The sequence below is a fragment of the Vespa velutina genome, chromosome 7, assembly GCF_912470025.1.
Source record: "Vespa velutina chromosome 7, iVesVel2.1, whole genome shotgun sequence".
In the NCBI taxonomy this organism is placed as follows: domain Eukaryota; kingdom Metazoa; phylum Arthropoda; class Insecta; order Hymenoptera; family Vespidae; genus Vespa; species Vespa velutina.
In genome coordinates this window covers 726,600-740,642 of record NC_062194.1, presented here as the reverse complement: position 1 = coordinate 740,642, position 14,043 = coordinate 726,600, and the positions used below count along the sequence as shown (strand labels likewise).

Here is a 14,043-nt window from a genome sequence, read left to right as displayed (position 1 = left end):
TTGAAGATGTCCTTTTGCTTCTTCGAAAATTGCCAACGTTTTTGAAAGACTGCCAGTTCGTTGAAAAAAAAAAAAAAATGGATCCAACATATTAATCCATGAGATTGATTGATCGAAGCCAAAGATCCTTGGATATTTGTTCCTCCTCGTTTAATTTGGAAGGACTTTTCTCTCGGATGCTGGCAGGATTTTGAATAAACATCGTGGAACATCGTCTTACTGCATTTACCGATCGAGGAATAGGGACGGTGTGTTCGAGTCGAACGTCGAATGAAGAACTAAACGGTTCCCCAATTGTCCTTAGATTCTTCGTGTAGCGTGTAGCCGAAAAAAAAGTTTCGGTGGTTTCGATATTTTTTCATTTTCATTTCTTCTTCTTCGGCATACTGGATCACGGAATCACGAAGAAAAGAATGACTACGACGACGACGACGACAACGACGCTGACGACGACGACGACGACGACGATGACGACGACGGCGACGGCGACGGCGACGGCGACGGCGATGACGACGACGACGACGACGACGACGATGACAACAATAATGATGACGGCGACGATGATAAGAAGGTCGAGGAGAATGTTGTTACTGCGGCACCAAATCGGAGGCCGAGTGATTCGTCTCTTGGAAAGCTTTTAGACTCAACTCGCCTTTATGCTCTCGTGCTATGTGCCGTCGTACGGTGTTGTTCCTCGTGAATGTTCGCGAACAGTATGGGCAATGTACCCTAATGCCCTGATGACGCTGTCGTACATGGGCACGCAGATTCGTCTCATACCCGTACAGTCTCTCGCAAAAGGGACACTTTAGTTTTTTACCTGTAAAAAAGAAAACAAAAAGAAGAAAGAAATATTTGATAAGTCACAAGCGATGCGTAATATAATAATAATGATAATAATAATAATAATAATAATAATATATAAATATACGTATATATATATATATATATATATATATATATATATATATAAATAGAAAAAACCCAGCGATACTCGATTTTGAATTTAACTCTTCGTACAATAAGAGTTTAAATTAGATACAATCTGTTTGAGAATTAATTGGATTGTGATTACTGTGATTCTCTGAAAGAAATTTGTAGGATTGAACTTAATTAAAAAGATCATGCTCCACGTGTTACGAGGATCGAGGCAAATCTTGGCGTAGAAAATGCAAGTTACGTAATCTTCCATCCTTTTACTTCGCGCCGGCTATATTTTAGCCTGATGGTCGCGCGCGCACGCTTTGCCATTAGTCCCTTCAATAAGAAGAAAACAAAGTCAACGGCGACGAAGGAACGGTTCACGGTAGAGCATCAGGCCAATGCCTTCTAGAGATCGTCGGCGCGTGCAAGGCCATCCAATGAGCAACTAGCTTCCCCATATCGAGGACGATTAACTCGCATTCTTTTCGAACCTCACCATTCACGAGAAAGAGATCACTGATCATCCTCCGTTCTTTTATTCTTTCTTTTGTCGGACGGAACCGATCGTTAGAAATTAACGTTCTGCAAACTGACCGTGACTGTTTCTAACTCTTCCTGCTTCGTTTGAAATTCTTGGACCACGAAAAGAGAGAACAAGAAAAAAAAGAAAAGAAAAGAAAAGAAAAGAAAAGAGAGAGAGAGAGAGAAAACGACAAAGAAGAAGAAATCAAATACAAGTAAGAAAACGACAAAGTGAACCAATCAAGCGCAATTTTAATTTGTTCTTTTTATATAAGAATAAAAAAAAAAAGAAAACATAAGAAGATTAATTTATTTGGATCGATTGAAAAAAATTGTCGTTCGAGAGAAAATAAATGAATAGGAGATATCAGATCGACGATGGATTATCTACTGTGTCGAAAGTAGTAACATTACGTTATCGTCGGAAGAAAGAGCTGAAACGTAGAAAACAGAAGTAGGTATAGGGTTGGCTCGCACGCTAGAACGCTGTAAAACGTGGTCCCTCGAAAGTCGTTACGACCACCACATGCAACGCATAAATAATCGTGGGCGTGAAAGGCGTGTGCGTGTACGCGTCTATTATACGTCGTGCGAACACGGCAGGTTGCGCTCAACTCAAGACTATTATAGTACAACTTCGATAAGAAATAGTACGTCACGCTTTCTATCTTTCTCTCCTAAAAGAGAGAAAGAAAGGGAAATATTCCTTCGAAATTTCAATCCTGCCGGCTATCTCAATATTATCAAACACGTAATGCAAACGAAGAATGGCAGCCCCAAAAATAGTTAAGAACGAATAGAATCGTAGATGTTATGGAACGGTAACACGTTTTCTAAACTTTTTCTTTTTCTTTTTTTCTTTTTTTTTTTTTTTTTATAAATAATAAACTGATATCATATAATTAAGTCGATATCTTTTTCTTGATTAACAAATTTGCGCTATCGTTGAAAAATCATAGATCACACTGGTATTTATTAATGGTAAAATATTAAAATCGTTTGCGTGTAGATTGATTGTCGCTCGATAAGAAACTGGATCAAAAGAAGAAAAATCAGCGTGTACGTGGTAGTTGGTGAGATGCGAGCGCGTGTACTTACACGCGGAACCGCGCGTTCTCTGGCTTTTCGGCGGATAGCACCTAAAAATAGAAGCCGGGCATCCTAGAAAAAGTAAACGGGGCCGCGGTGGCGGACCTCGGTTTCGTGCAGCTGACTATGAAATTCACAAAGGATCCAACCGGGGGAACAAAGAGCGGGATCCGTGAAGACGAGCGCGTGAAACAGAGAGAGAGAGAGAGAGAGAGGGAGAGAGCGGGGGAGAGAGCGGGAGAGAGAGAGAGAGAGAGAGAGTGCCTGAGACAAAGGCACAAGAAAGAAAGAGACAGAGAACGTGTGCGTTTGTATGTGTTCGTATGTACGTTTTCACGGGATGAGAAAAAGAAAGGACAGATATAGCGCTGCGGGGTAGATACGCCCCTGAGAAACATGCAGAAACGCAAAACGGTGCCGAAAGGCTCAGGAAACGAAAATGATCGCTTCCGAGAAAGGCTCCGCCATCTGCTCTGCTTAGAAATCGCTCGATTTCGAGACATTCGCCCATCGATCATTATCGTGATATCATCGTAGATTTATTTAGCTTTTCCAGATATAGACAAACTTTGATCGGGGAATAATTTGTAATTTCGAATCGAATGATCTTGCTCGAATTTCATTGTTTTTCATTCTTTCAAATTATTCGAATGATATTATAAATTATACGAGAACAATCTATAGATCGGCGATGTGAGATACGGTAAAAGGAAAAAAAAGAAGAGGAGGAAAAAAAGCATTCGCAATTCTTACTTTTCGATTCTCTCTCAGCGGAATCGTGCGTGTTTGACCGAAGGGATCGAAGGAAAGCCCGAGAGTCTGGATACGATGAAGTAGTCGAGAGGGGAGAAAATGGAAAGGTTAAGTTACGAAACGCAGCAACTTCCAAGGTCTCTCCCACTCCAATTGGATTATAACTACGACGACGATCTGACCCTTTTTCCCTTTTCAAACTGAATAGATAGAATAACGTAAAGACGAAGCACCGACGTATAAAGAGAAATTCCACTACATTTTCACATTTTTACAAAGATATTCTTGTATACAAGGGTATCTTAATTAATTCGTACAATTATCGTAGAAATTTAACGATACTGTATTCGAACGTATTACAATGGAGCTCTTCAATTCTTATCTGAGTATCTTGATAATACGAAGAGTAAAAGAGCTATGTTGTTATCAGTGACATTGGATTTATTGTCCAACAGTCAATCTGAAATAACCATTCAAAGGAAATAAGTTTCCGACCTATTTTCTCAAAATGATGGAAGTTAGTAGAGTAGCCTTGATCAAACGCAACGGACGTGTTTTTCCCGTGGAAACGAAATGTATAAAAGAAGTAGAAGCAGAAGAAGAAAAAGAAGGAGATAAAGACGAAGATGAAGACGAAGACGAAAAGGAGAAAGAGGGGAAGAGAAATAGAGGACTCGCGAGTGGCTGATCGTGGATCGAGAGACCTTGACACATTTTGTTCGGTGGCGCCAAATTGGTCGTCGAGCAGGCGGCCTATCATAAGAAATAAGAAAGAGTCGAAAGGGAAGAGATGCGAGAGGTAGTTACTCGAAAGAAAAGTTAGCTGCGTTACTATGGATACCGTGGTAAATCTGTTCGATTTAAGAAACAGCCTCCCGTTATCCCGTGATGCTCTTTCGATACGTCTACAAATTCAACACGATGTTTTGCACGTTATTTTTGGCTCTAACAATTTTCTACGAAAATTCCTCTTACTCGTTTTGTACGAAGGATATACGAAATTACTTAGCGATACTTAGAGTTCCACTAATTCTTCGGACGGCCTATACACGCTCGAAAACAATATTAATTAAAATTCACGAAATATTTTCTCGGCAGGACGTCAGGTACATGGAAAACAACGTAGTTAAGGGAGGACGGGAAGGAAAGAGAGGGGGAGAGAGAGAGAGAGAGAGAGAGAGAGAGAGGAAAAAGAGGCAAAGGACGAGAGAGAGGAAAATCAATGTCAGGCAGCGTGTGCGTTGCAGCCCAAAATCAAGGGAGAGCCCTAGGCCCTCCCCCTCTTATTCGAACTGTACTACGGAGTGAGAGGAGAAGAGCCCTGGTCGATTCGCGGCTGCAAGGGATGCCAACCCTCTTTCACCGAGCAAAGGAGGAGAGACCATCAGGGGAAACCATAACCTGCACAACGGTCCACTTTCGAAACTTCTCCACGATCCAAGATGTCCGTTGAGAATCCTTTCTGGAGCCGATGTGATATATACGTGAGATTATAACAATTCTTAAAATGATAAATCTAATTGTCAATGTTTTATAATAATAACGAAACAAATAGATTTAACGAGTCCCTCGTACAATAGTTTTGTCCGACCGCAACATTCCATTTCCACTTTCAAAGAGAAATTCTCAGGCGGATGAAAATTTCGAACTTTCCGTCAAACGTTCTAAACTATAGTTTTTCTTTTTCTTTTTTCTTTCTTTCTTTCTTTCGTTTTTTCTTTTTTTTTTTTCGTTTTTTGTTATACCTAGTTCTCATAAAGTCCTAAAAAAAGAAGAGGAAGAAGAGAAAGAAAAAATAATCAACTGATTCTTTTCGTTGGTCATCGATGAGAAGGAGAAACGATTGGGATGTCTTTCTTATTTAAAATAATGCGATAAGTCTCATTATTAAGAAAGGAATTTTTCGTAAGGTCATATTTTTTGGACATTTAGGAGCTCTTCTCTTTTTTCCAAGGATGGACCACCCCACGAGATGGTTCTCCGGCAGGCTCTCGAAAAAATTTCAAGCACGAGAGGAGCCACGAGAGATAGCCGAACGGTCTCGTCGACGTATATTCGACTCTCAACATAGTGTCACGCACACGAGCGCGCATCTACGTAAGTAAGTACGTCTCCACGTACAATCACGCGATGTAGCAAGCGCGTACGCACAAGCAGCCACACGGGGGACGAGCATAAGCGCGCACACGCACGCGCACGCACACGCATACACACTTACGTAAGCAAACGCGACGGTCGAAGCACGCAAACCTTGCGCGTCGTCGTCCACGAAGAACTTTTAGCGGCACGTGCACCTACACCAATGAGTCGGCCGTTGCACGAACACAGTCGCACACGCATCCGTGCACGCACGCATTCGTTTATTGATTGGTGCGTGCTCTACCAACAGGAGCGTTTAAGGATTTTCGGGTACCCCGTGCCATCGACCAATCAACGAGTAACTTTTGTCCTTTGCAAACGGCTACAACGAATTTAATATATTAATGGCAATTTATCATACGCTCTTTTTTTTCGCGTTTACTAACGAAAAAACAAAATTGCTCTTTTCCCACCAAAAATACGTGTCTCTTAAACTCGATATATAAGTTTTATGATCCGAATCGATTTTGCCTACGTCCAATGTCCAATGATTCCCACTGTATTAATAGAACCTGTTCGATAGCAATAAATTGAAAAACACAAGAGAGAGAGAGAGAGAGAGATGGAAAGACAGACAGAGACAGAGACAGAGGAAGAAAGAGAGAGAGAGAGAGAGAGAGAGAGAGAGAGAGAGAAGGAGATAAAAAGAGAGATTGAATTATCTATACTCTTGCAGTAAATTAGAAGAGCTTTTTCATCCCCACCACTTTCTAAAAACGTATCTTTATGCAGGTGGCGCTACCGTTCGAGAGCGTCCAGAAACTTCCGCAATGAACAAGAGAGAAAGAGAAAGATAAAGAGAGATATAGAGGGAAAGAGAGAGAGAGAGAGAGAGAGAGAGAGAGAGAGAGAGAGAGAGAGAGAAAGAAGAGGAACACTTAGGTACAAATGTGTGAGAGTACGCCCACGATGCAGCATTTCGATAAGGGAAGAGACATACTCCCGTGGTGGTTGCCGCGTTTCTCCTTTGTGCAGGAAAATACGAAAGTAGAAAGAGAAAGAGAGGGGTGAGGGACAGAGATGGGTAGGACGTTGGAAGCTCCGAAAGGGGTGGAAAGAGCAGAATGAGAGGTAGAGGAGGGATTCCTGGATTTCCAGGGAAGATAGCGTTACGCATTGTGCGTGGGAGGGTAGCGCCGAGCTAACGCGCCTCTCCGTTGTTTTATTCCGACTTGTCGAGCCGAGGAGTATGGTAATAAAGCTCGGAGGGACCGACCATGTCCCTCTTCTCTGTCCCTCTTTCCCACCGAAGCGTTTCCTTTCGTAAGATAAAAAAGAAAAAGAAAAAAAAAGAAGAAAAGACCAAAAGAAAAAAAAACCGTTCAAACGCTCGTGTCTCTATTTTTTCGGTCTGCCTGAATATTTTTGGCTTACTACGTGACTTACACTACTCTTTTAGTCCTGAATAGTTCAAATTTTCATAAAATAATCATCGCGCGCGTGAACACTTTAATATTTTAATGCTAATAAATTATTATTCGGGACAAGTACGCCGGAACATGGTACACAACACATAGATTGGGATATCCGGCCGGCGTAAAGCACAATTACTCGTGCGTAAGGTATGCTGCATTCTGTAGCGTTGAAAACATAGGGAACATGCTCGCTCGCATCGACGGATACGATACGATATAGTGACCATGACATAGAACGCAATAGACGTGCCCAATGCTTTTTAGTAATACCATTTTAAAATTGCAGAACGTGCATACCGATTACATACGATTACCAAATTGCTAGTCACTAATGTTGTGTTTCGTATTAGCTTAAATGTACATACACGAGTAGAATATATTCATTCATAGAGATAGAAATAGGAAATTTACGATTCTTACGACAAAAGATATACGAGTAGGTGGTTCAACAATTTGGTCGTTGCATAAAATAAAAGCTGTTAGGAAATGATCACGTGCACGTGTATCTATGTACACGTATACGTATATACGTATTTATAAATATAAAAGAACAGGACGGAAAAGAGCTCTAGCGAAAAATGAACGTCGGACCGTGCTAATACGTATGCTTCATTTATCAGTCGCATGAGTTGGCCCTCTGACGGTGTTATCATAAATTATTTCGTGACCCGAATTCGGTATTGCATGAGCAGCCTAGACTCTATCGTATCCGGCCACCATCACTGTCACAAACTCCACCTCCTCTTCTAACGGTTAACGACAACGACACGACGACGACGACGTCGTCGTCGTCGTCGTCGACCGCTTCGAATGTACATGTATGTATGTATGTGTGTGTGTGTGTGTGTGTGTACGCGCGCGCACCCGTGTCTTCGAACGCAAACGCGCAGCCACGCACGCAACGAGCGGCGCCGTTTGTGCTCGCGAACAAAAACGTAAAGCGTGAGTATTGCGTTTGGAATAGATTTCTATAGGCTGATTCAAAAATAAATATTTATACTACCTTTGTAAGATTAGAATGAACGATTTATCTCCAACAAGACTTATCGATCTTATCATTCGATATTACTTTTGATAAAAAGAGAAAAAAAGAGACAACATTTCTCGAGAAATCTTAAGATCGACCAAAGCTTTTATTTTCACTGAAAGAAATCGTGACATCTCTAATATGAATCAGTCTGTATGAACGAGCCGAGGGATTATTTTCTATTACGAACAGACCAGATGATTGTCACCTATCATTCTTTCTTTCTCTCTCTCTCTCTCTCTCTCTCTCTCTCTCTCTCTCATACACACATCATTCGCGCTTTCAATTTGTTCCTCCTCCTCCTGCTCCTCCTCCTCCTCCTCCTCTCTTCCCTCTTTGATATTTATGTATTACCGCTTTCAATGTTACACGCATGCAGCCGTAACAAACCTCTGTGCTTCGCGTAATATCGCAAGAGTTCTCTTTTAGAAACTATCGTACTCTGTCTTCTTACTTTCTTTTTTCTTTTCACTTTTTTATTTGGACTATTTTATACAAAATTTCGTGTCACTTTTTTTATGATGTCAATATTTTCAGACACCGAAATTTATTGTAATTTCTTCAAATTATCAAGTATCACGGTTGGTCGAATTTAATGCGTAGGCGCGTGCAAAGTGAGAGGGACAGAGAGAGAGAGAGGGAGAGAGAGAGAGAGAGAGAGAGAGAGAGAGAGAAAGAGAGAAAGTACTGACAAGGAGAGAAAACGACACGATAGGCATCCCCGGGGTTCGTATTGATCGGTCAGAGGGTAGCAGTATGCGGTAGGATCGCAGTAACCCGAATTAGAGACTCTCCTCTCTCCGGTAGTCGCCCACGGAATCGTTTGGTTTTCCTCCGGAATTTTTTGCAAGTATTATCTCTCTCTCTTTCTCTCTCTCTCAAAGCATTGCGGCTGTGGTGAATGCGCAAGATCCGTACGTTTTATCGTTAATTAAAGGACGACCGCACGATTATGTACAATTACACCTCTCTCTTTAGTTACGATATCACGTTTAAATCGACGTTGAAATCGAAGCCCTTTTTAAATTGCTTCGTTCAAATGCGATCGCCGTCAAACAGAATGGAATCATTTTTTTTTTTTTTCTTTCATGACGAATTAATCGAAGAAATGAAATTAATTGGTATAGTCATTTCTTACGAGTAAAAAAGAAAAGATCATTACTTTGTACATCCTGTGATCTTAATTTACACTCGGAATATTCGAAATATTCTTTCGTTATAGGCTAATATAAATTTTGTGTGCGTACGATTTGCAGCGAGATACTTTGCCGTTCACCAAATTCTTTCTAACATTTCTAAACACCCGTATAACTGTGTCTGACCATGACACACATCGATGGAAGTCATCGAGAGCCTTTCGCATTCTTTCTGAAAAATATCCAACGATTTATATCACCTTTATCAGTGGACCCTTTTATCTTTACTTCTCTCCCTTTTCATTTCTCTCTTTTCCTTTTTTTCTTCTTCTTTTTTATTTATTTATATTTTATTTTTTTCTCTTTTTTCACTCTTTCAAGGGGAAAACGATATTCATTCGTCGCCAATAACACGCTTCTCTTACTCACTCACTTGTAGTACAAAGTAGATAATAACGAGTCCGACACCGGCATCGTGCTGTCTCGCTCACGAGCTCAGCGATCTAATTTCTAACAATTCTAATCTATTTCGGTCTGTCAGCGTGTCTATTTTACGAGCACTATTATTTAAAAATAGATCACGCGTGGAAATATATTTCCTATGAAATAAAACACATATATTATCATAATCTAAAAGAATTAGTACGTCGTTCGTCGCCCATGTAAAATGATAGATATTGGGTTAAAAGCAAGATATTCATCATCGAACGATTTTCTTTTTCTTTTTACGTGAAAAAACGAGAATCTAGTCTCTAACGGGACTGTAGACGAAAACGATTCGGAAAAAGAAAGTACTTAGGTAAGCGCGAGAGTAGGAAAGAGAGAGAGAGAGAGAGAGAGAGAGAGAGAGAGAGAGAGAGAGAGAGAGAGAAAGATAGAAAGGGGAGCGGGGGGAGGGGCGGGGGGAGGTTAGGAGAAAGGGGAATATATAGAGTTGCAGAATCTAAGCAGCAAAAGACCTTTACTCGCGTGCTTACGTGTTGCATTGTGCAATGATTTTCGACTGGTAGAAGGTTAAGCCAATGAGGTGTGGGACGAAAAAGTTGGCGAGGACTTAGCCAACATAGAGGCACGAAAGAACTCTAATTGATTCTAAGAACCTCGAGTGTGTTCCTTCTCCTTCTTTATCTCTCTATCTCTGTCCAACGTACGCGTATCAACACAAACGCACTAGTTCCTACACAGAGAAACACGCGTTCTGCCGCTTAAACGATTCCTAATAAGATAATTCGTGCGGGTAGAAATGCGAAAGAAAAAGTTCGTGATCGTGGACGACGAAATATCTTAAAAAGAAAAAAAAGAAAAGAAAAAAGACAAAAGAAAACAAAAAACGATTATCTAATTTATCGATCGGTCACGTAACGACACAAGTATTGGAGAACTGATTTTTAAAAGATTTATTTATAATTATTGTCGTACAAAAAATATTTTATTACGCGTTAAAGAAAAGCATTTGCAATCGTTTCCCTGTAATTACCTGGAAGGAATAAAGTATACGAGATAGTTTCTTATAGTACGATAGATTATAACGTGTAATATTATAGAACGCCGTCGCATTTGAAAAAAAAAAAAAAAAAGAAAGATAGAAAAGTTTCTGAATGCTTAATGACGATTGTCGATCAATCGAAAAAAGAAAGAATTGATAGAGACGATAAATTTCTCGTTCTTACAATCGTACAATCTCGATAGAAAAAGACTAGACTGAATTAATAGTCCGAAAGGAAGGATTAATCTTTAATCGAGCGACCATATGCAAGCGTACTTCTCCAACTCGGAAGTTTCCAATGTGTATAGTCGTCGCACACGCTTCATTGAAACTTTTACGAGGCACGTGCGCGAAATAGGAGAGAAGGGTTGAACGTTATAGGTAGAAGAAGGAACGGTTTGAGAAAGTAGAGATAGGGGGATAGAAGGAAGAAGAAAAAAAAAGATGGAAAAAAAAAAAAAGAAAGAAACGGAAGGTCGCTCGAGCCAGTACACCTGCCTGCACGTGCCGAGTGCAACTGCACTTTCTCTTCCCTTCCGCCCTCTCTCTCTCTCTCTCTCTCTCTCTGTCTCTCTTCAATAATTCAGACTCGCTACCGGACGTGCATGCGTGTGTGCCTTTTAAAGGGAAATAGCGTTCATCCCCTTTCATTGCACCCTCAAAGAAATTCTAACGTAATAACGCCTATTTCCTGTTTCAATCTATCGTTTTTAATCTATGAAACTATTGTCTCGCATTTTTCTTCTCGTCCGATTATATTAAACCTGGTAATTTCGTGTCTCCATTCATAGGCGTTTTACGTTTGTAAAAATAGTAATATGATTAACGAGATCTCAACGTTAGACGGTTTCTTTCTTGGACGTTAGAGAACGGCCAAGAGAAAGTTTCAGACATCGTAGTTGGCAGCAAAGAAGAAGAAGAAAAATGGTACGAGACCGTTCAACCGTACGATACTTTCGAGTTATTTCCTGCGGTTTTCTACCAGTGGATCTAACGAGTTACGACCTGGCCATGTAACTTTCATATTTCCGTCACATTATAAATTACATCCCGATGGACCTGCCGCAAAGCCGCAAAAATGAATTTTATCATCGAGTATGACGAAATGATAGTTAAATTTTTAAGTTGCAAGCACCCTTCTTTTCCTTTCGTAATTTTTTCTCTGAAATAAAGATCTTTAATTAATTTTACTTTTCTTTTATTTATTTTTATTTATTTATTTTTTTTTTTTTTTTTTTTTTTTTTTTTTTTTTTTTATTATTAAGGTAAAGTACGAACGATATTAAATAGAAATTATCCAAAGAATTCGTTCTATTCAACGATGAGCTGTCGAAAATTCTTTCGTAATTCGAAGATGTGAGAACCTTTTGAGGCAACGAAAGACGATTAAAGGACATCTTTTTCTTCTCTTTCCACATCATCATCATCATCTCCTCCTTCCTCTAACGATCGAGCCTAAACGCCCTGACAAGGGGGGGGGGGGTGGAGGGGAAGAAATTTTAAGACCGCACGAACGTGAGATTTTAACGCGAGTATAACTGTACGTATCTCATAGAATTACTAAGAGAAAAAGATAGGAAGTGATTTTTCTTTCTCGCGTTCCTCCATCTTTCTCCGTCTAAGCGCGTTTTGACACTTACAACGTTAAATACCGTTCCCTAATTCCTCGAATCTTTCCATACATCTCATACGATCCTACAGTTATGTACACAGATTTCACAGGAGAATATGAACCTTTTTCTAAAGCATAAAAATCGTTTGAAAAAAATAAAAGAAAAAAAAATTGTCAAAAAAAGTTACGAGTTGAAAGAAGTTATGACGTTAAAATGTACACTCGGATAAAGATCCAAACTTCTCAAATCTAATCTAAACTTCTAATGGAAAGAAACGAAATAAGACGACAAGAGAACGAGAACGAGAGAGAGAGAGAGAGAGAGAGAGATCCTTTTGATCTTGATAGAGTCGAGGTCACGACTGAATTACATTTTCGCAATCATTAAAAAGGAAAATTTAAGGATGCCGTGTCGATCAAAATTGTTTTTTAATGTCGACATGGCGTGCATCGAGATCGGCTAAGACGCAAAGTCCGATTCGAGATATGCATCTCAGTATGAAATTGAATCGAGTGATCAAAGATTTAATCTACATTATGGTCTCTCTATCTCTCATTTATTATCTGGTGCGAGTTAATGTTAGAAGATTGTGTAACGATGATTCTTTCTCGTGGATGCTTTTTCTTCGTTCCTTTTCTCTCTCTCTCTCTCTCTATCGTCTAATGATCCATCGAAGAAGATCGTTGGAACGAAATCGCGAAAAATAATGGCGACTTCAGGGCTTTAGGTTTTACCAGCGTCGTAAACGTCACGCCCGGTGATCTGCTCGTCGAAGCAAAAGATGTTCCCAGTGGCTGCACCGTGGCTCGCCTGCATCCTCTTTGTAGACTTTGTTCAAACCGTGAAGGCGAGGAAGGAGAAAAAGAGAGAGAGAGAGAGAGAGAGAGAGAGAGAGAGAGAGGGAGAGAGGGAGAGAGAGAGAGAGAGAGAGAGACACCAACGAGCGGCGATGAGTCCTCGTGCTCTAAGGCACAACCGTCCCAGATGGGCGTTAGACAGATACACACGTACACGTGCACGTAGCACATAGTAGACACGTACGATGACGAAGAAAAAGACAGGGATTTACGCACACAGAAACGCTCTCGTAAATCGGTCCTACCCACGGGCTGCTCCGTTGCTCTCTTTCTGCACGTTAGAGCGTCGCCGAAGCGGAGATTGTGACGTAGACACGTGGCAGGAAAAAAAGGACTGCCTTGCCACGAAAATATATATACCACGATGCACACGCCGGCGACTTCGAAATTCGTCGGCACCTTTCTCTTTCTCTCTTGTTCAAGCTCCTGCTCTTTTTTGCTCTCTCATCGTTTCTTTGTGACACCTCGAGCAGCAACTTAACGCGACTAGCCAACAGCTAACCTTCTAGTTCTCCCGATGCGCCTCGTTGTGGTTAATACGAATCACGACTTTGAAAATCGTCGAACCTTGTAATGCGGAAGTTTCGAAAGTTCACTCAAGACTGCTTTTTATAATGTTGATACCATCGTGTTATTCGATTATCGAAGCGCAAACATTTCGAAAGAAAAGTGACGATAATGATCCGTAAACATTGAATGTTATCGCCAAAATTTAATGTCATAGTCGAAGATCGTATCCCATTGATTAATATCCAAATTGAAGAATATGTTATAGAGTAAGGCACATTCGTCAAAATTTCGTTTTCACGATGACAAAGCAAAGTGCTCCATCGTAGTCAGCATCTCGGCACCATCTCGACGAGACGCGTTCTTCCTGTTCACGGATTGGAAGAACTCGGCTCGGAAGAGCCTTGAAAGTGAATGAGAAGGGACGGAAAGGGTTCATGAGAGGATGGGGAGATATTACGGAGGGCTCCCAGTTGCAACATCGATCAGAGTTCCACGTGCAGCCTATGTATGCGTTGAGATGCAACGAGTCGAATAAAGGTCTGATCAATTGAAAAATTATTATTATATTATTC

At 40.6% G+C, this 14,043-nt stretch overlaps 1 protein-coding gene and 1 long non-coding RNA gene across 7 annotated transcripts in view; one reads left to right on the top strand and one right to left on the bottom strand.

Annotated features, from left to right (window-relative positions):
* The window catches only part of LOC124950518 (zinc finger protein chinmo), a 41,478-nt gene continuing 27,435 nt past the window's right edge, over positions 1–14,043 (bottom strand). For 5 of the 6 annotated variants that reach the window (XM_047497311.1, XM_047497313.1, XM_047497312.1 and 2 more), the window contains exon 7: positions 1–820. In XM_047497311.1, the coding sequence (XP_047353267.1) occupies positions 588–820 (233 nt within the window). In that variant the 3' untranslated portion in view covers positions 1–587. Of the gene's footprint in view, positions 821–9,946; positions 14,011–14,043 lie in introns of those variants that run through there. The other variant, XM_047497316.1, reaches the window with a different exon arrangement.
* LOC124950522 lies at positions 3,639–11,681 on the top strand. The gene is made up of 4 exons (XR_007101393.1): positions 3,639–4,087; positions 4,387–4,772; positions 5,243–5,385; positions 11,358–11,681. It is a non-coding gene; the product is annotated as an uncharacterized LOC124950522 (long non-coding RNA).